Genomic DNA, 22463 nt, shown 5'->3' with positions numbered 1-22463 from the left:
ACACTGTGAATTGGCTTTAGATTGAACGAGAGCTTTTCTGGTATGCTCATGAATATTTAGATGAGCTGCACGCTGATTGTTTGCACACACACAGACACAGAGCTGCCCCACAGCACACACACACACACACACACACACACACACATGCACACACACACACACACACACACACAGCTGCGCACAGACACAGCACTGCACGCACACACACACACACACACACACACACACACACACACAGCTGCGCACACACACACACACACACACACACACACACAGCTGCGCACACACACACACACACACACACACACACACAGCTGCGCACACACACACACACACACACACACACACAGGCACACACAGACATACTGTCTGTTAACATTAACAAAATTTACTCTCAAGCTAACATGCTTATAAGGAGGTTCTCTATGTGCTCTGACTCTGTGAAGTGCTCTCTGTTTAGAACCTACATCACACCGTTATATACTGCTCAATTGTGGTCTAATTATAAGAAAAAGAGTATGCAGAGGCTCAAGGTAGCATACAATGATGCAATGAGACTGATGCTCTGTGTCCCTAGGTGGCAGAGTGCCAGTCATTTGTTTGTGTCCACTAGAGTGCCAACGTGTGAGGCACTCTTAAGACAATTGATGTTTAGTTTTATGTGTCGCTTGTACAAGTCAGAGAACCACATAATTGAAGCTCTAGTCAGCCCTCTGAAAAGCTGTTATAGATACACTTCTAGGTTAAGACGACATTGGTGCAATAGCCTTTATATGCTATAGGCTCATATGCAATTTTTATGTATTATTGTGTATCCTATAAGTTAATATGCAATTTTTTATGTGTTTTTGTATCTCCTTTTTATACTATGTATACTGTATTATGTGTTATATGGACCTGTGTCTGCAATAAAGCTTTATATATATATATTACAGATAGACTTCCAAAAGTACAGACAATGCTCAGACATGCCCGGGCGCAAGTAGCGGCTGCAGCGTGGCTAAAACAGCCGAGAGAAAATATCCACAGCTGGCTACAAACTTCATTTCTGCTCCAACACATAAACTCATCAACTAATGTTACTGCTCAAAGCACCAGATACACAGTTTCATCCTCCAGTGTGTCGCTCGCACACACACACACACACACACACACACACACACACACACACACACACACACACACACACACACACACACACACACACCAATGCAAAGTTTCAACACTTTCATTACAACTAGTGTTGTTGTAACGTTACCCTTGGGACATAAAAAACCTCCACCAAGGAATCACAACTCACCTGTAGCTAGTTCAGTGTCTCAGCGCAGGGACATTTAGCAGAGAGTGAAGCCCCGCAGGCACATCCTCTATATCTACACATATATATATATATATATATATATATATATATATATATCTCCTCCGATATCTACTCGTTCTAAACACTTGCCATATTTGAGCTCTACATAGTTGTTTCTCACATAAAAAAGTCTCAGAAGTGAATTTAGTAATGAAATAGCAGAGAACAATATACAAATTTCTGAGATCTGCACGACCTCAGATCAGTGGGCTATGTAAATTTTGGGGCCTGACAAAGGTAGAAGGTAGAGCCAAATAAGGTACAGCCACCGAGTTGATGTCAACTAGAAGCTTTGTTGAGATTTGCCCGATTTCAGCAGCAGTTTCAAATTGTGAGATTTGCATAGGAAAGAGGTGTCAATGGGACTTTGAGGTTCTCTATATGTCTATTTTACCCACCAGACTGTTGTAATTCAACTATGACAAGGTAAACTCGGTTTTGCATTCTATCACCCCTTTAAAACTCTTTAAAGTAAGAAGATTTAACTCTATTTTGTATTTTATCTCTATACAATTCACTATTTTAAGATGAGGAATTGGGGAATTATTACTGAATGAATCTTCTTTCAGGTAAAGCATAGTAATATAAAGATTTTTGTGTATGTCTTCCTCAGACTTGTCCCACTGGCCGACACCTAAGGGACATGTTTACACACGGGAGGCCACAGCTTACGCTCTTCTCGCTCTGGTCAAGGCTAAGGTGAGCATGTCCCACTTGAGTATGTCTAATCAGGACTCTGACAGAAAACATACAACTGAGTCCTCATCCATGCTACCTCACTGAAAGGGTAGGGGGTTTTCAAACAAAAGTCAGTGAAAGTGTCTCTCAATGTAACTGTTTTACAATTTTTAAGTAACCATATTTTTCCAGTTATTAATTTGGCTCATGTCGACCTTTTACATTACTGGTGACCACTTCACAGAGCACTTTATGATTATATATAGATATATAGAAGGCATTTTTCTTCACCTTTTGCAATGACTTAGTATTGAGTTGACTTATAGACGGCTCCAGTTCAAAGTACATCTTATCAGTACAGAGGCTGCTAAAACAAGCCTGTTCTACTACGGTCCTTGGTCCTTCTGGAACGGTCTGCAGGCCAAAATCAAACTTGAGACACTTATCTCTTTAAATGATTTTAAACTTTAAATAATTTTGTGGTACCTATTGTTGCTGTGATTTATTGTTGTTGGATACTGCTATGTGACCTTGTCATGGCTAGGTCTTACTTGCAAAAGAGGTTTTAATCTTAATGTGACTTCCTAGAAAAAAAAAAATATAAATATATATATATATCATGACATAGTTATAAAAACAAGGGACTGATTTGAACATCTGCATGATCCGCATGCTCTGCATAATCACACAATAATGACATGAATGTGACAATAACAAAGACATGTAGTTTGTCATTGTTTGCTTTTATCAGGTAAGTTTCAAGTCTTTGCTGTTCGATTGTGTCATAATCAAGGTTATTATAGTTTTGCATTTTTCATTAGTTTTTATTTCGTTTTGACTTTTTGTTTTCAAATTCAGTAATGTTTTAATTAGTTTTTTAAATTGGGTTTGCTAGTTTAGTTTAATTTTTATTTTTTGAAAATGCTTAGTTTTAGTTTAGTTTTTATTAATTTTAGTGTTAGTTTTAGTCTTTTGTAATATGGGTTATTTGTCAGGGGCAAGATTCAAAAAGGTCAGAAAAAATATTGTGTAATAATAACTCAACAAAAACATTGTACAATTTTAGAAATATGTATTCACAATGTATTCAGCAATAACACCAGTACATTAAATGTACATACACTCACCTAAAGGATTATTAGGAATACCCTACTAATATTTTTATTTTTAATTTATTCTTATTATTATTAATACCGTGTTTGACCTCCTTTCGCCTTCAGAACTGCCTTAATTCTTCGTGGCACTGATTCAACAAGGTGCTGGAAGCATTCTTTAGAAATGTTGGCCCATATTGATAGGATAGCATCTTGCAATTAATGGAGATTTGTGAGATGCACATCCAGGGCACAAAGCTCCTGTTCCACCACATCCCAAAGATGTTCTATTGGGTTGAGATCTGGTGACTGTGGGGGCCATTTTAGTACGGTGAACTCATTGTCATGTTCATGAAACCAATTTGAAATGATTCAAGCTTTGTGACATGGTGCATTATCCTGCTGGAAGTAACACTTAGAGGATGGGTACATGGTGGTCATAAAGGGATGGACATGGTCAGAAACAATGCTCAGGTAGGCTCTGGCATTTAAACGACCCAATTGGTACTAAGGGGCCTAAAGTGTGCCAAGAAAACATCCCCCACACCATTACACCACCAGCAGCCTGCCCAGTGGTAATAAGGCATGACGGATCCATGTTCTCATTCTGTTTACGCCAAATTCTGACTCTACCATCTGAATGTCTCAACAAACATCGAGACTCATCAGACCAGGCAACATTTTTCCAGTCTTCAACTGTCCAATTTTGGGTAGCTCGTGCAAATTGTAGCCTCATTTTCCTATTTTTAGTGGAGACGAGTGGTACCCGGTGGGGTCTTCTGCTGGTGTAGCCCATCCGCCTCAAGGTTGTGCGTGTTGTGGCTTCACAAATGCTTGGCTGCATACCTCGGTTGTAACGAGTGGTTATTTAAGTCAAAGTTGATCTTCTATCAGCTGGAATCAGTCGGCCCATTCTCCTCTGACCTCTAGCATCAACAAGGCATTTTCGCCCTCCAGGATTGCAGCATCCTGGATGTTTTTCCTTTTTCAGACCATTCTTTGTAAACCCCAGAAATGGTTGTGCATGGAAATCCCAGTAACTGAGCAGATTGTGAAATACTCAGACCAGCCCATCTGGCACCAACAACCATGCCACGCTCAAAGTTGCTTAGATCACCTTTCTTTCCCATTCTGACATTCAGTTTGGAGTTCAGGAGATTGTCTAGACCTGGACCACACCCCTAAATGCATTGAAGCAGCTGCCATGTGATTGGTTGATTTCATTTCATTAACGTGAAATTTAAAAGACAATTCCGGCGCAAAACGAACCTAGGGGTTTTTAACAGATGTGTACCCACTCTGTCGCTCTCTGGGACATGTTTTCATGCTAATCAAATGTGTTTGTAGCTTGAAAGACGCTAGCACGGACCGCTGATTAGCTCACAACGCTAGTATTCGGGGCACAGGGAAAGTAAAAACAAATTGCTATTTATAACCATAGGTGTGATTGACAAAGGACAAAAAAGCAGGAAAATATACGCCGCACCCATGACGCTGCGACAGCATATGACAGTACCAACAGCTGAGAAGATTTGGGTCTGTGGTGACTAGGTCCTCCTCACACAAACTTCCTTCTCCCATTATCTCTCCTTACTACCACACACACACACACACACACACACACACACACACACACGTACACACACACACACACACACACACACACTTCCCACTTATCAACTCTGGACTCTGTGCTGCTGCCAGCCTGTGTAACGTACGTTACTCACCATCGATCGACTGTTAGCTTCAGCTGGCTAACTTTAGCTGTCAACCTCCCGACTAACGGTTACCGCTAGCTAGTGATCTAGCGAGGATTAGCCCTTCAGACCACAGTGGACTTCAGTGGACTCTCCATCCAAACTCCCGATTGGACCTTCGTTTACCACAACTGCCGGACTCTTTCAAATACATGTACTCCCTGTCTCCGCCGATCACATGGTAGCGTTGGTCAGCTGTCAGCTTACGCCACCTAGCTTCTGTTAGCTTCCACCGACTGACGGCTCGCCCAGCACATCTGTTCGCTGTAGAGCTCTTTTAGCCATGTTTCCCAGCTCAACACTAAGTTAATGTGGGCCACTACCTTTCTGCACTGCCGAAAATGGTGCTCCTAAAATATTCCTCACTGCAACTTCTCAACGTCATATGCTACATCGCTTCAGCTTGCATTGCCAACATAAAATAAAAATATTGTCCCGTTGTCGGCTTCAGCTAAGAAGATAGTTCGCACCCACACGTCCAAAATTCTTATTCAAATAACCTTCCGCAACGATTGCAGGCTCTTAGTGGAGCTCTGCTTTGAATGAAGTTAAATCGTGACAAATTAATGGACCACTTGCGGAGTGATATGAAGACATGAGTCAGAGGCACAAAAAACGTTGACAGCAGTGACCGGTCATTATGTTTACCAATACCCCTGACCCGTGCCTTGCGACCGACACACCCCCCCCCCCCAAAAAAAAAAAAAAGCTAATCATTGGTCTGTGCTATCGTCTTTCAAGCTACAAACACATTCGATTAGCAGGAAAACATGTCCCAGAGAGCGACAGAGTGGGTACACATCTGTTAGTAACCCCTAGCTTCGTTTTGCGCCGGAATTGTCCTTTAACAGGTGTTCCTAATAATCCTTTAGGTGAGTGTATGTCTATGGAATAGACTGTATACAACAGGTCTATGGTCGGAAATGTCAACTCAGAAAGATATAACATTATTGACAAAGACTAAAACTAATGACATTTAGTAGATTATTTTATTTTAGTTAGTTCTGCAACCAGACATTACAGTTTTAGTTAGTTATCGTTTTTTTGTAATGCCTCGTTTTTATTTTTATTTCAGTTAACAACAATGTTTTCCCTACCTAGTTTTCATTATTTTGTTCATTTTCGTTAACAATTATAACCTTGGTCACATGGGCATAAATCTCATCTAACAGTTGGGGGGGGGGACGGGGGGGGACACAATAAACATAAAATTTCTGAAGAGCAATTTTTGAAGGGGACACAAATAATACAGCCACAATTATACTTCTAGAGGATATGTGTACACAGAGGAAAGCCTTAATACTGTCATTAGTGTAGCATGGAGACTGTACCATTATCCTTCTTTTCAGTTTTTCTCTTGATTCAATGAAAAACCTGGCTAAATTGACCAAAATATTCTTCTTTAAAACCATTAAAGCAGCCATATTATGCTCATTTTCAGGTTCATAATTGTATTTTAAAGTTGTACCAGAATAGGTTTACATGGTTTAATTTTCAAAAAACACCATATTTGTGTTGTACTGCAGTGCTCTCTCTCACTGCTGCAGATCCTCTTTTCACCTGGTCTCTGTTTTAGCTACAGAGTGAGACCTCTTTTCTTCTTCTTCTTCTGTACTATCTTTGATTGCACTGCACATGCTCAGTAGCTCAGATGTAGATCATGTCAGCTAGCTAGCTCCATAGACAGTAAAAGAAAGGCTGTTTCTACAACTTTGGTCAGTTACAAGGCAGGATTAGCTGGGAGACTTCTAAATGAGGGCGCACATGTAAGTAGTTCTTTTGTAGATTATGGTGAACTTGTGTGGTGTTGTAGCAGTGCTTTGCTATTGAGAACGAGGTAGCATGCTAGCGTTAGCCATAGCATTAGCATGCTAACGCTACGAGCTAATGGTTGCGGTTAGCCTGCTCGTTTCGGCTTGTGATGTCACAAGCCGTGCCGATTTTGAACAGCTCACCCAGAGACTGAAGGCAGGACACATTCAGAAACTGTATCTCACTCTAAACAGCATGGGTGGATTTTTTTCAAAGTTTGTATGTGTGTGGAAGCACCAGAGACACAACATAACACCCCAAATCCCAGAAAAAGTGATTTTTTCATAATATGGGCACTTTAATTTATTTTTAAGTTTACAATCAAGCCACAAAAATACCTTAAAAATAATGACTTATTTTGAAAAGTGTCCCCATATAAAAGAAATACAATGCTTTTGTACACTTGTTAAATTATGATCATAGTGTAAATTAGTGAGCCACTAGTAAAGCTCATCTGCTAACCCTGACAGCCACACACCTCCAAAAATATGAACTAAGCTCAACACACTTACCTGAGACGCTCCACCTGGCTGTCCCTGGTCTCCCTGAGACTCTACACCTGACTGTCCCTGGTCTCCCTGAGACTCTACACCTGACTGTCCCTGGTCTCCCTGAGACTCTACACCTGACTGTCCCTGGTCTCCCTGAGACTCTACACCTGACTGTCCCTGGTCTCCCTGTTTCTCAGCTCTTTCTTTCTCCTTTGCCTGTGACATAGTGACCTTAGTATTTCCAAGCACCCATTCTTATAAAGATGTTACCAAATTGTCTTGATATGAGGACTTATTGTACTTACTTGGTGTTTTGGTGTACTGAAAAAGGATCTTATGTCTGTTTTTCTTTTCTCTGTCATTTTATCTGGGCAACAACAACACAAATCTTTAACGTCAGATGTCTATGAATTAGGTTCATAGGTTCACCACGCTGTCATATTATAATTATAAAATGATCTTAAAATGATAATTATAAAATGACATAAATATTAGGTTTTGTCTGGGACAGAGGATATATATTTAACTGCAGCAAACCTACTGATCTGCCGCTTAACATCATGTTGAGCAAAACACAACTGTAGATCTTCAATATTAACCCTAATATCAGTTGACAAACATAACGTTAGGCTTATCACCGTGTTAACGTTAGTTGTAGTGGGTGCATTTCTATTCAACAAGCTATTAAACAAGCTAGGTAACGTAAAATTATATTACACTAACATAGCAAACTTTTTTGTCATGACTAATTTAATAATTACTCAGCATCATTTCTATTTGAGAAAAGAACAACTTCATCCGATGTTAATGTGAATAAAATAGCCTTGAACAGTAGCGAATCTAACTACCAGTAGCCTATGTTCTCTCATTCTCTCCCGTGGTCCGCCGGACTTGTGTGTGGGTAAAGCAAGCAGTGGACCAAACCACTGTGAGTCAAGGGAGGGGGGACTAAAAATGTGTCTAAACTTAAAAACCATTTTTTGGGGTTTGTATTGTTTTACTACTTACACAGAGATTTTACGTATACATCATTATGTTATTTACAATACACAGTAGGGGTCCTGACCCCCCTGGGATTTACGCCTATGCTTGACATGATTTAGAAGCTCTATGGTAGGCTTTGGAAAACTGGCAGATTACAATCTAAAGTATACCTGTAAAAGAATCAGGACTCATCTCTAGTTATACTAAAGTTATCAAAGTTAAGTCAACCATAGACCATTTCAACCATTGACTTGCCTTCTGCTAATAAAGGCATTTGAAGACGCCAGCCGTATTGTGAATTGGTTCAACACCCAGATGGGGGATGACGGAGGCTATGGATCAACTCAGGTAACACAGACCCCTCTCTTCATCTTGATACCTGCAGCTTATGTTAGCTCATAACCTATATTTCTTCTAAATCTTGTTCCCGTACTTCACTCTTTCTCTCTCTAGGCTACTATAATGGTGTACCAGGCTTTAGCGGAGTACTGGACTAATGCTAACGATCAATCTGGGCAACTTCTAAATATGACGATCTTTTTGGACCCACACAATAACACGTTCATCTTCCAGGAGAGCAGTGAAACTAGAACATCTAAAGTGAGAAGACACAAACAAACTCATAGTGGCTCATTAATATCATCTTGCCTGATGTTTTCTGTATGTTTTTTTTCTGATGATGTGTGTGTTTGTGTGTGTGTGTGTGTGTGTGTGTGTGTGTGTGTGTGTGTGTGTGTGTGTGTGTGTGTGTGTGTGTGTGTGTGTGTGTGTTTGCATATTTAAATCCACCAGATCAACGGTATAAACCAGAATGTAAAAGTAATTGCTACGGGCACAGGAGAAGCAACGGTGAAAGTAAGTACAATTTGTCATTGTTCTGATTTTTATCATCTCTTGTGACTGGTGACCTACAGTATTTTACAGTAATTTAGTATTTCTCAATCATTTTGTCTCATTTTGTGAAACAGTAAGGATTCTGGCCAGCTAACCTAACGTAGCTGTTAGCTTAGCTGTTTTCAAAATAGCAGGGCAGGACAGAAAATTGAAATACACCACCACAATTAAGACCAGTAGAACTGGTTTCCATTTGTATCCCCCCCAACCTAAATCTTGGCAGGTATGCTGTAAAGACAAATGTAAAACAGAGTGTATGTTTACAGTTTACAGAGTTTGTATGCTTAAATACTAAGCTAACATTATGTGACAGAGACGTAGAAAATGTTTCTATAAGTTCCCATAAATAAAAGAATGAACCTGAAAATTAGCATATTATTTCTCCATCATTGTGTCCTTTTTGAATCCCTGAAAAGACCAAAGACTTATTTTAGATATTTTTAATGTAGATGTCTATTAGTTCATCACCTGTACAGCACTTCTATCTGTCTGACAGATGGTGTCGTTGTATTACGCTCTGCCTAAAGAAAAGGAGAGTGACTGTCAGAAGTTTAACTTGTCAGTTCAACTCCTCCCAGGTAATTTGGCTCTCTGCTGTTGTTTTTTCTTCTGCCAAGTACCTTACCTTATGAGAAACAAATGAACAAAATATTCAACTAATCAATACATTATTTTGCTCCTGCAGAGAAAATGGATGAGGATGAGAACATATACAAGCTCAGAATAGAGGTTTTGTAAGTAGAATCAAGACGTCATACTGACAGTTATAGTAACATGGACATTTATTACCAGCTAGCCCCTACATTACCCTTTTCTGTTATTTAATTATCCATTCTGTGTACAGGTATAAGGACAAGGACAGTGATGCATCCATGTCAATCCTGGATATTGGCTTGCTAACTGGCTTCACTGTTAACACAAATGACCTGGACTTAGTAAGAACGTGTACAGATACACATAGAAATAAAAGTCTGTCTTTTAAGGTTCAGAAAATTGTCTGACTGTGTGTGTGTGTGTGTGTGTGTGTGTGTGTGTGTGTGTGTGTGTATATATATATATATATATATATATATATATATATATATATATAGTTGTCTAAAGGACGAGCCCGCATTATTGCAAAATATGAGATGAACACAGTCCTGTCAGAAAGAGGCTCACTCATCATCTACCTGGATAAGGTTAGACATCACTGTTTCCTACCTCTGTACTTTTTCTTTTTGCCTTGTTCATGCTTTATTTATTTCTATCTCACATTTGTCCACAGGTTTCTCACACACGACCAGAGGAGATCACTTTTAGGATCCATCAGAAGCTGAAAGTGGGAGTCTTCCAACCAGCTGCTGTGTCTGTCTATGAATACTATGACCGTGAGTCTCAGAAACACAACATATGATGCCTCCTTTTGCATTGCTGCTAATAGATGTCAGAGTAGATAACACAAGAAAAGCAGGCATTATTAAAATTATTATATTCTTTTTTAAATTATTTTGCGTACGTTACAGGTCTCAGATTGAGAACCTGTAAGCAGATAAGAATGCCTGTAAAACAGGAGAAAATATCAGACAGTAGAAGACTGCTTGCGTTCAATGCAGCTTCGCTCAGCAGAATCCTTTATTTGCTAATATGCAAAAATATCTCTCATTTTGTTTCTTTTTCGCTTTTATACATTTAACATCAACACAAAATCCAAAACAAACAAAGCAAAATACCTTAGCTAGTTAGCCTTCTCCTTAGCTTTCAAATAAAACACAGATTAAATTTACAATTTCAATATGTCCTACTACATTTATCCTCATTCAGTCCTATAACTGAGCTAGTATTTCAGTTGGTTAACAACCACTTAAAAGAAAGTACCATTCAATAAACATATAGGCTGTTCACTTATTTAACCTCACCTCTTAAAATTTAAAATAAAGAAAACACACCTTTTACATTGCCACTAACGGCTGTCAGTACTGTACAATTGCTTGAGCTGAAGACTGGTAAAGTTTTAGCTTATCAAAAATATCAGATTACAACAACAACATATTAATTTAAAACGAGCTGCTATATCATCACAAATATGCACTGGAGCCAAAAACTAAGAAATATTTAAATCTTACTTCACTCTTTTGATCTCAACGGAAAGTTCACTGCCGGTGCCATCTTGAGCCAGCCACGACAACAAGGACAACAATACTTTTTCTCTACTTGTACACAAACTAGGGCTGAACGATTTTTGAAAATAATCTAATTGCGATTTTTTTCCCAAATATTGCGATTGCGATTCGATATTTGATTATTTTTTTAAGCTCTTTGTCTTCTGTATTATTCAACAAAGAATAATAATATACTAATGTATAGTATGAACACACAATTACACACTAGACAGTTAAATAAGTAAAAATATAGTATATATCTATAGACACACACACACACACACAACAGTGTATTTTTTTACAGTGCACAGAGAGGAGCTGCCTCCAGCCCCTCCCCCTCGTGAAGTTACGTGCTGCCGTGTGCACTTGCTCAGAGAGGCTATCGTTACATTAGCTAGTTGCTGGTGTTCTTGCCATGGGATTAACTGTACTAATAAAACTGTTGAAACACCGCGGCCACGCTGCTGTGAAAGCTCCCCGAACGTCATTTATCAGAGTCTGGTTGTTACCCCTCTCAGTGGCAGCTCCTCCACTCATATCTTTATAACGGAGCTAGCTAACCGCTAACCGGAGCTAACCGCTAATCAGAGCTAATCGTTGCCAACCGAGCCTTGAGTTCTGCGTGCCTGTATCCATTAACTGCATGTATAGACTCAAGCCCGAATAAAACCCTTCATTTTATTAAAATGGCTGTAAAAGTTTTAAACTACAACTCAGAGTTGTTTGAATGACAGAAATCAGCTCAAGGTACGGCGTAGCGTTAGCGTGGTAGTTAATGCTTTCTCTACGGAGTGCAGACTGATTTGCTCTCGCGAGTCATGTGACCAAATCGCAGCCTTTGCGATTAGGAAATCGCGTTCTAACATATCGCGATATTATCGCAAATGCAATTAATCGTTCAGCCCTAACACAAACCATATAAATGTACAATCTTCCCTCCACCAAACCGAGCTAACATTACAAATGTAACTGCTTAACAAGATATGTATAAGTATACAAGTTTTAAAGCTTCACAAACCTGTAAAACAGGAGAAAATATCAGAAAGGAGACGACTGCTTGCGTTCAATGCTGCTTCGCTCAGCAGAATGACGAAGCACCGAGAGTCCGCTCACAAAGAGTGTCCGTGAGAGTGAAGCACAGCGCCACACTGCCCCCTGTTGGCAGCACTGTAATGCTGTATTATAAAGAGCCTTGTACTCTTACCAGAAATAAATGATTAACCATTATGGCTCTTATCAAACGTCACATACATATTCTGAAATCTTTCTTTCCCATTGCAGAAACAAATTGTGTGAAATTCTACCATCCAGAGAGGAAAGCTGGAAAGCTGCTGCAACTCTGTACAAACGATGAATGCACATGTGCAGAAGGTAACCAGGATGATGTCAAACTGACCTAATCTGTTGTCTGTAAACATAAATGTTATATCTGAAATTTTTGAACGAACACCTACCAACACTAACATTGTGCTTCATAGAGATAATGCATTAATCCATCATGTGGGGCTTTTCATCCTGCATTGTCTGTAAACTGCAGCAATGTATTATTGTACCTCAAGGTACAAGGCTTAATGCTGATATGCTCAAAATGACAATGCTTACATGCTGTAAATTACATATATATATATATATATATATATATAAAGAGAGAGAGAGAGAGAGAGAGAGAGAGAGAAAGAAACAGTTCTTAAGTAAGTATATAAAGATAACGTGCCACTTGAAAGATAAAGTGACATGTGATGTGACCCTATGGGGTGAAGCTGTCCCTGAGCCTGGTTTATGGCTGCGGTAGTTTGCGTCTTCAATAATCCTTTTGGCTTACTTCCTGCACCGCTGGGTGTAGAGGGGGAACTCTACACCGATGGATAGCAACCCTGCCAAAACTTCCATACCAGGCAGTGATGCAGCCGGTCAGGATACTCTCGATGGTGCACTGGTAGAAGTTGCCGAGTATCCTGGAGTCCATGTTGAACCTCCTCAGCCTGCAGAGGATGAAGAACTGCTGTATAGCAGTCTTAGTGATGGTGTTGGTGTCGTGAGTCCAGGTCAGTTCCTCACTGATGATAACCCTGAGGAACCTGAAGCTACTGACTTTCTCCACTGCAGTCCCATTGATGGAGATGGGGATGTGTCCTTCTCTCCGTCCCTTACTGTAGAGTACAATCAGCTTCTTTGTTTTACTGACGTTGGGATGGCATTTGTTGTCTTTGCACCAAGATGTCGGGGCTCTGACCTGCTCTCTGTAGGCCGTCTCGGCGCTGTCGGTGATCAGGCCGATGACAGTGGTGTTGTCAGCGAACTTTATGAATATTCTGTCAAGGCAACAAGCACCTGTAGGATCTAGTATGATCAGAACAGCGGTCTAGCTAAATAATAGCTAATTATAATACTTAAATTGTGACAAAGATACCGCTGCACTCCCCCTTCAACCTATCCACACACATCCCCATGTGCTTATTTAACCAGTTGTATATATTTTGTGCCTCTTGTGTATTTCCAGAGAATTGCAGTATGCAGAAGAAGGACAAAATCACCAATGATCAGCGAACAGCTAAGGTCTGTGAGAGTACACAGACCAGCATAATAGATTTTGGTAAGAGTGTAAATGAATTGCATTTACATATATCACACAAAATCGGATGTGTATGTTTGTGTGACATAGAGATTGAGAGTACAGTAGGACTATGAGGGAGCAAGTGAGTTTACAATCTGCAACTTTTCTGTCCTCAGTGTACAAAGTGAGACTGGACAATTTTACAGAAGATTTGTCCACTGACATTTTCACAGTGAAGGTACTGGAAGTCATCAAAGAAGGTAGGTATTTATCTTTGAACTGCCTGAAATGTATTAGAAACTGATGTTCTAATGTGCCTTATAGGTGATAGTGGCATACCAATTTGTTTTCCTCTTTCTGAATTGTTGTGGACACATTGAATGAATGAATGAAGAAATTTATTTCAGACATATCAAAAATAAACAAAACAAAACATAAGTTAACAAATAAGCAAACATTTAATAAACAATAAGAAACATTAACCAACATAGAGATGTCTGAATTTTTTTTCAATATAACTTCCCTTCCTGACCCTTAGTACTGTGGAACGCTCCCATCTAACATATACAATTTTGTGTTTTGAATGTACAATCCATATACAGATATATATATCGACATTCACACATACATACACACACATATACATACATACACACATACATACATAAATACATACACACATACATACAACCACATACACTTCACACAAATATATTTACATACACACATACATACATACAAATACACTTCATACAAATATATTTACATACACATATTTACATACACTCACACATACACACTGAAAATATAATTGAATATTAATGGTGTTTCCAGTCAAACAGAAAAAGTCTTGGCTTGGTTCAACAATTTAGGAAACTTGCTCATTCACTTTTGTGCAGACAGGTAGATGAGAATATTGGTCTTAATGTTTCACACATTTTCATGTAAGTATGAAGCTACCTCTAGCAGCCAGCTAACTTATCTTGCATTGCCAGAACACCAGCAGATACTCCAGGAAGTTCTTGGTCCTGGCCAAGAAATAGTCCACCATTCAACCCCTTTAAAAAAAAAAATAGTTGTTCTTACACTTTATTCCTTTGTGCGGATTAAACATGGAGATTAGAGGCATTGGTGTGTGGATTTTTTTACCACTGGAAAGATTTAGCTAAATTAGCCAGCTGTTGGCTGCATATTTCCTATGACAGTGGTATCAATAGTTATATCAATCTAACTCTCAAAAAAAGTGAATAAGCATATTTCCCAAAATGTCTATTTTTTAAGCATGATTCCACTGGGTATATACAATATGAGAATACAGCATTAACGTTTTGTACTACATATTTAGCTAACAATTTAACTTAATCCTAAAGTACCTGTTCTTTGTTCTCCTATACTTGAATTACAGGAAGTCTTGATGTGGGTCCTCTGAATAAACAGCGCACATTCCTCAGTTATCCCCACTGCAGGGAGTCTTTAGATCTGGGGACAGGAAAAACCTACCTTATCATGGGCACGTCCAAAGATATTTACAGAGATGACCAACATCAATCGTAGGTTGTTTTTTTGCATAAATGTTTGTGGATTTTGCATTTAAACATTTTTACTGTTTCACTGTTTTCTATTAGTAAATCAAGTTAGGCTTTCTTGTACTCTAGCTTAAGTGTTACTCTAACTATGGATAGTGATTATGGGAAGGGGTGAGGAGGCTTTTCATGTCATGTTAAAGAGTGTTACAGATGTGTTTTGTTCACTGTGCTTTCCTCAGGTTTCAGTATGGATTCGGAGAGAGAACCTGGATCGAGTACTGGCCCACAGAAGCAGAGTGTCAAACTGAGGAACACAGAATTACCTGTCTGGGCATGGAGGAGATGGTTAACCAGTACCAACTCTTTGGGTGTCAGCAGTAGTGAAACTCAAGAAAAGAAAATGTTCATTTTAAATTGTTTTATTTAGCATAATTCTTGTTGTACTGTATTGATTAATATGTAATGGTTTTTAATCTCATTGTCTGTGTTTGACAAATAGACTCTGATTACTGTTGTGTTGATTACTGTATAGTAAGCTTTACGTTTAATAAATAATTGATTGAAATTGACAATGTTGAGTTCAGTGGAGTGATGCAAAGACAGTTCAATTTAAAATTAACCAAATTTCAAATTGGTTGTGATTCAGAATATGCATGCAGAAGCTAATCACAAATTTTAAATTAACATATTCCTTTAGTTCATCCCTTTCCAACAATATTGTCTAAATGAAATAAAAACTTTGTTTTTCTGAATCAAAAAAAATATAAAAATTGCTTTTCATGTTTTTGGTCTTTGGCACACATGACATAGGTTTAGTATATAAAGAAGCATGTCATCTGCATATAGCAAAACCTTATGTTCTTTAACCCCGGGAATTATTCTTTCTATAGGCTAATTGCTACATATTGCTGTCAAGACATGGTATTATGTACACATACAACTGCAAAGACAAAGACAGATGCATGTGGAACCTTCCAATGGGAATGATTTTGGATCCAAATCCAAACCTTGTTTTTTTTTTACTGTTATGCATTTGCAAATAAAGCATTAATTAAAAAAATGTAGTCATCGCAGGTTTCATAAAATAAACAACAAACGTTAACATCCACAAATCTGCCAACTATAGGCTATGTGTGGCTATCGTTAACTTAAGAGTTTAAAAACAGCGTTCAATTAATTGCATCATGCTCACTAACTTAACCGTGACTTCATTTAGAAAATAATTTGCGATTTCATATTCTGAACATCTGAATTTACCGTTGGACACGCCCAGTCATGAGACTTATTATTTTATTTCATGTGAATACTAGTTTACTAGAGGAGTAACTTAGTATTTGAAGTAATGCAGGAAGTGTGCATTTCATTTCCATGCTTTCACAACAATGTTAATGAGTAAATCTACTACACCATAACAGTTGAGTGTGATGTGTAAGATGAGAAAGCAGAGGTTAAGTCATGTATCTCATGGCTCTGAAAAAGGGCATCTGTACATCTTTGCCGAGTGCTGCACAGTACAGAAGGCATCAATAAATTGTTGGGGAGGGTCATGCTTCTTTTCCCAATCATTTTGGAGGATCATAGAAAGAAATATTGCTGGTGAAGGGAGGGTCAAGTCTGATTTGACTAATGATCTCAAATCTCCTCTGGTAGCCCTTTAAATAAATAATTAACAGTCCCTAAATGCCACAGTTAAAGGAACACGCCGACTTATTGGGACTTTAGCTTATTCACCGTAATCCCCAGAGTTAGATAGGTCCATACATACCCTTCTCATCTTCGTTCGTGTTGTAACTCTTTCTGACAGCCCCACCGGTAGCTTAGCCTAGCACAGATCCTGGAGGTAACAGGTTCCAACTAGCCTACTGCTCCGAATAAGTGACAAAATAACGGCAACATGTTCCTACAGTATTTACATGTTGTGATTTGTATAGTCACAACGTGTACAAATAACAAGGTCATATGAGACACAGCCATCTTCTAACCGTATATATAAACTGGGAACTATATTCTCAGAAATTCTCAGTGCTACTTCTGCTACTTGGGCGGAGTGATATGCTTGCAGCACATGAGAAGCCCCAAGCAGAGAGTAGCAATGCTTTGCCTTTCCAGCTCCTTCCCTAACTCTGGTTAGGGAGCAAGAGCGACGGGGAGCGAGAGAGCAGTTTGTCGCCTGAGGTCACATCCAAGTGCACGGAAATCTGTGACAAGACTCTTGGGCCCAGATCATGTTCTAAGATCTGCCTGGTTTATCTGTACCCCACTAACCGTCCTGACAAGGCTGAGAAAGTGTACGTGGCGTTAGATGACCAAAGTAACCATTCAGTGGCGAAGCCAGAGTTCTTCAACCTATTTGGCATCAGTGGAGATTCATCTTCCTACATTCTAAAGACATGCTCCTGTGTAACGGAGACTGCAGGAAGGAAAGACAGCAATTTCATGGTTGCATCACTTGATGGGAAAACCCAGGTAGCACTTCCCCCCTCTGCTAGAGTACAATATAATGCCAGATGACAGGTCTGAAATTCCCACACCGGACATTACGCAGTACTTCCCTCATCTGAAACCAGTCACAGACAAAATTCCACCACTTGACCCTGATGCTCCTATCCTTCTGTTGCTAGGGCGGGATGTTTTGAGTGTACACAAGGTACGCGAGCAGGGGTCCGTTTCAGGAAGAAGGTTAACAAACTCAGAGTCTAACCCTGATCTCTGAGTTGATTTACCCTGAGATGGAAACTCTGAGTTTTCGGTTCCAGAACAGCTGATTTGAGTTGGTTCAATCAACTAAGGTTCACTCAGGGTTAAGCGCATGCACCACCATTTTAAAAAGGCAGCATGAATGGAGCACTGATACGACGATTCACCATGGCAACAAGCAACAAAACTCGGTAGGCATACTTTACGCCTCTGGAACTGGAAATACTCATGCAGGCGTACAGCGAGTATGAACCTGTATTTCGCAAAAAGAGCAACACAGCTGCTGCAGCAAAAGAGACAGAAACAACGTGGGGGAAAATTGCTGCTCGGGTCAACGCGTAAGTTCCAATATAGTGTTGTCATTTCATATATAATTTACACAATCATTTTAATTTATACTTTTTATTAATTCCCAGTGGGGAAATTACAGTTTTTTACACTGTTTGTTAGAACACATACTACACACAGGCCTGAAATACACACATATGCTCATATTTAATCACAAATATAACATTACTGGTACAAACTGGTGGAATGGTATTGAACCTATAATCTATTTCATTTAGGTGCAATCCTGCGGGTGAACAACTCCTGGAAGCAGCTGAAAATGAAGTATAAGAACATAGTTCAAACAGGTAAGAATTTAAGTGTAGTAGGATTATGGCTGTACCTCATTTTAATCACATTTTAAATATGAGAGTAAATATTCATTGGCAATTTGAATGTGCTGTAGTTTATCCCCAACTAATGTTCACATACATAGATGTCCTCTCGCCCATCCTCCTTTGTTAATTAAAAGGGCCCATTTAAACATTCTAACATTTACATTTGACTTCTACTCAGCCAACAGAAAGAAGGCAGAGGCCAGGAAAACTGGTGGAGGACCAGCACCACCACCTCTGACAGAGGCAGAGGAGCTGGCCCTGAGCCAAAATGAAGGAAGGCCAGTGGCTGAAGGGATCCCTGGAGGGAGCTCTTCCTCTGAGCCAGCCACATCACAGGACACAAGTGCCTTCATAAGATGTAATAGGCTTATATTTATCTTCTTTTATGCCTATATATATTTTAGAGATATATTATTCCCCCTTCATGGGTTTATAATTTGTCCCAACAGATTCTGATGGTGTTCTCACACTTGTGGACCCTCATGCTACAGCAGAACTCCTTGAAGCTGTAAGTAGACAACTAAATACTCCAGACATGATGCAAGTAGTTTAAAGTCTAACGAAACAATGCTCATCTTCACAGGAGGAAACAGATGAAGAGGACACATTGTCTGCTGCTACAGAAAGGGATCCAGAGAGGCCTACAGAAGTAGGATATCACCACTATGTTACTGATAGTCATCTCCACATTCACAATTCTTAACACTGCTGTGTGGTATCAACCCAGTATCACGTGTGACATGTATGACTGGATATTCTACTTTTTAACAGAACATGGCTGGGCAACAGGAGGAGGGTCCATCAACTTCAACAGCACAGATGAACACGTTGAGATGTGCAGCAACTGCCAGAGGTTCTTTCTGTGGAAATAATGTTCATTCTGTATGATTTCTTTTTTAATGTCATGATTTTATGTATTCCCAGTTACCTGTGAAGGACCTATATAAAATGAATCTGATAAAACAAATGCAGAAAACCGACCTTGAAATGGTATTGTTGGACCGCCAGATTCTAAAGACAGATCTGGAAATCGAAATCCTCAAACACAAGTTAGAGGTGGGTGCATGGTCACAGGTGACTTGTGTTAGTTATTGGATTGTTGCTTTTGTGTTTTTAGGAAATAAAGAAGACAAAATAAAATTTCAATTATTTGTCTTTATTTGGGTGGTGCTTGTGTTTTAGTAGAAGTGATTCCTGCATATAGTGTCTCTGACCGCTCTTCCATCCTGGAAATCTGCAGGGTGGATGGGGTCCTCATCAGGGTCCTCTATATGTAGGGCAGGGTGTTGCTCTCCTATAATTGTGGCAATATTATGGAGAACCACACATGCCACAATAATGTCACAGGCCCTCTCAGGGGTTACCCTGAGGTGGTGTAGGCACTGGAAACGAGCTTTCAGCAGGTCTATGGTCATCTCCACCCGGGCTCTAGTCCTGCAGTGGGCCACATTGAAGTTGCGTTGGGGGCCTGGCTCCAGGTCAGGGTAAGGGGTGAGCAGAGTGGGCTGGCATGGGTAACCCCTGTCACCCAGCAGAAGGCCTTCAGACTCTCCTGTAATGCATAGTGTATACATTTGAGTGTATTTAAGAAGGGATACAGGTGAATAATACATGATCATGGGACCAGGTTCATTCCAGCAGCCCACCTAAGGTACACCAGCTGGCTCTCCGGTCCAGAGTTCTTGAGACAGACTGGTTCAGACATATACAAAGAGACTGAATCCTTTGAGCTTGTGGAGCCATCATTGGATGAAGAAATATGTCCTCAAGTGACCGCCCTTGTCACAAAGGTCACAGCGTAGTCACTTGGGTCATACAGATTTGAACGCTTCTCAAGTTGGAAGTCTCTCCTGAGAGGTATGGCAACACTTACTCATATTGCAAGGTCATTTTCTCAGGCTTCTTGTACAGAGAACTGTACAAGCTGGCACTGCTGCAACAAGCTGCACACTGCAGAACTCTCACAAGCAAAGTCATCATCCAGTGTGCACAGCATGAAGTATATAAAGAAGAAGTTGAGAGTCTCAAAAAAGGAGAGGAAATCTCCAACCACAGCGCTCTCAAGAAACTTGATCTCTTTATGGATACGGAAGGGTTGATGAGAGTTGGAGGTCGCATGCAGTCAACTGACTTATCAGAGCTGGAAACCCCCCCCCCCTGATAATCCCAGCCAGTCATCATTACCTTACATTACATGTCATTTAGCTGACGCTTTTATCCAAAGCGACTTACAATTAAGTGCTTTCAACTGTGAAGGTTCAAACTCCAGACAACAAGTAGTAAGTGCAAATACATTAGCTTTAAATAAGCAAAGCTACAAAGAGACATATGAAAGTGCAGGTTCAAGAATTTCTTTATTTATTTTTTATTTTATTTTTTCATCCGAGGTGTAGTCGGAAGAGATGTGTTTTTAGCCTTCGGCGGAAGATGTGTAGGCTTTCGGCCATCCTGATGTCGATGGGGAGCTCGTTCCACCATTTGGGAGCCAGGACAGTGAACAGTCGGGATTTCGTTGAGTGATTAGTTCTCCCTCGCTGTGAGGGGGCAGCAAGCAGGTTGGCTGATGCAGAACGAAGTGGGCGGGTTGGGGTATATGGTTTGACCATGTCCTGGATGTAAGCTGGGGCTGATCCGTTCGTGGCCTTGTATGTAAGTACTAGTGTCTGAGCGGTGTAGTGTGAGAGAACTTGGGGAGGTTGAAGACAAGCCGAGCTGCTGCGTTTTGAATGAGCTGCAGGGGTCGGATGGAACATGCAGGCAGACCAATCAGGAGGGAGTTGCAGTAGTCTAGACGTGAGATGACTAGAGCCTGAACCAGAACCTGAGCCGCCTTCTGCGTTAGAAGGGGACGTATCCTTCTGATGTTATGCAGCATCTATCTACACGATCGGGTGCTTGCAGCAATGTTAGCAGTGAAGGAGAGTTGGTCGTCAAGTGTTACACCTAGGTTTCTAGCAGTCTTGGTGGGGACTACCACAGAGTTCTCAATTGTTATAGTCAGGTCTTGGGTAGGAGAGCCCTTCCCTGGAAGTAAAAGGAGCTCAGTTTTGTCGAGGTTGAGTTTCAGATGGTGTGTAGACATCCAAGAAGAGATGTCAGTCAGACAGGCCGAGATACGTGCTGCAGACTCAGGAAAGGAGAGAATTAGTTGGGTGTCAAGGTTCTGAGCTAGATCCTCTCCAGGTTACCCGGTAGGTTCGGTCTGCCAGGTAAGATGTGAGCAATGAGAGCGCAGAGCCTGAGACACCCAGATTTCGGAGTGTCGAAATGAGGATCTGGTGGTTCACTGTGTCAAAGGCAGCAGAAAGATCCAGAAGGATGATGATGGAAGAGAGAGAGGTTGTTCTAGCGATGTGAAGCTGCTCAGTGACAGCAAGGAGGGCAGTTTCTGTTGAGTGGCCAGCCTTGAAGCCAGACTGGTGGGGATCAAGAAGATTGTTCTGGTGGAGATAGGTAGAGAGTTGATTATAAATGGCACACTCAAGAGTTTTAGATAGAAATGGAAGAAGGGAGACGGGTCTATAGTTATTTACATCAGAGGAGTCGAGTGTTGGTTTTTTGAGCAGTGGGGGTCACTCTTGCCTCTTTGAGGGCATTGGGGAAACAGCCAGTTGACAAGGAGATGTTAATGAGATGGGTGAGGAAAGGAAGGAGGTCAGGAGCAATGGAGTGGAGAAGGTGAGAAGGGATAGGCTCCAGGGGGCAGGTGGTTGGGCGGGCAGAGGTAATCAAAGTAAGAATATGGTTGGGAGATAAAGGGGTGAAAGAGGGAAGAGTGGATGTGATGGACGGTAAGGTGATTTCAGAAGG

At 40.3% G+C, this 22463-nt stretch overlaps 1 protein-coding gene across 2 annotated transcripts in view; it reads left to right on the top strand.

The window, feature by feature from the left end:
* LOC116042833 (complement C3-like) overlaps positions 1 to 15701 on the top strand; it is a 45477-nt gene extending 29776 nt beyond the window's left edge. For both annotated transcript variants that reach the window (XM_031289240.2, XM_031289239.2), the window contains exons 30-43: positions 1974 to 2059; positions 8447 to 8524; positions 8630 to 8776; positions 8969 to 9031; positions 9567 to 9648; positions 9756 to 9804; positions 9915 to 10005; positions 10162 to 10251; positions 10338 to 10440; positions 12493 to 12582; positions 13712 to 13804; positions 13942 to 14025; positions 15171 to 15315; positions 15531 to 15701. In XM_031289240.2, coding sequence (XP_031145100.1) covers positions 1974 to 2059; positions 8447 to 8524; positions 8630 to 8776; positions 8969 to 9031; positions 9567 to 9648; positions 9756 to 9804; positions 9915 to 10005; positions 10162 to 10251; positions 10338 to 10440; positions 12493 to 12582; positions 13712 to 13804; positions 13942 to 14025; positions 15171 to 15315; positions 15531 to 15672 — 1343 coding nt within the window. In that variant the 3' untranslated portion in view covers positions 15673 to 15701. The remainder of the gene's footprint in view (positions 1 to 1973; positions 2060 to 8446; positions 8525 to 8629; positions 8777 to 8968; positions 9032 to 9566; positions 9649 to 9755; positions 9805 to 9914; positions 10006 to 10161; positions 10252 to 10337; positions 10441 to 12492; positions 12583 to 13711; positions 13805 to 13941; positions 14026 to 15170; positions 15316 to 15530) is intronic.
* The last annotated feature ends 6762 nt before the right edge of the window (positions 15702 to 22463 follow it).

This window comes from Sander lucioperca, chromosome 4 (genome assembly GCF_008315115.2).
Source record: "Sander lucioperca isolate FBNREF2018 chromosome 4, SLUC_FBN_1.2, whole genome shotgun sequence".
In the NCBI taxonomy this organism is placed as follows: Eukaryota; Metazoa; Chordata; class Actinopteri; order Perciformes; family Percidae; genus Sander; species Sander lucioperca.
This window is presented reverse-complemented; position numbering and strand designations above follow the sequence as displayed.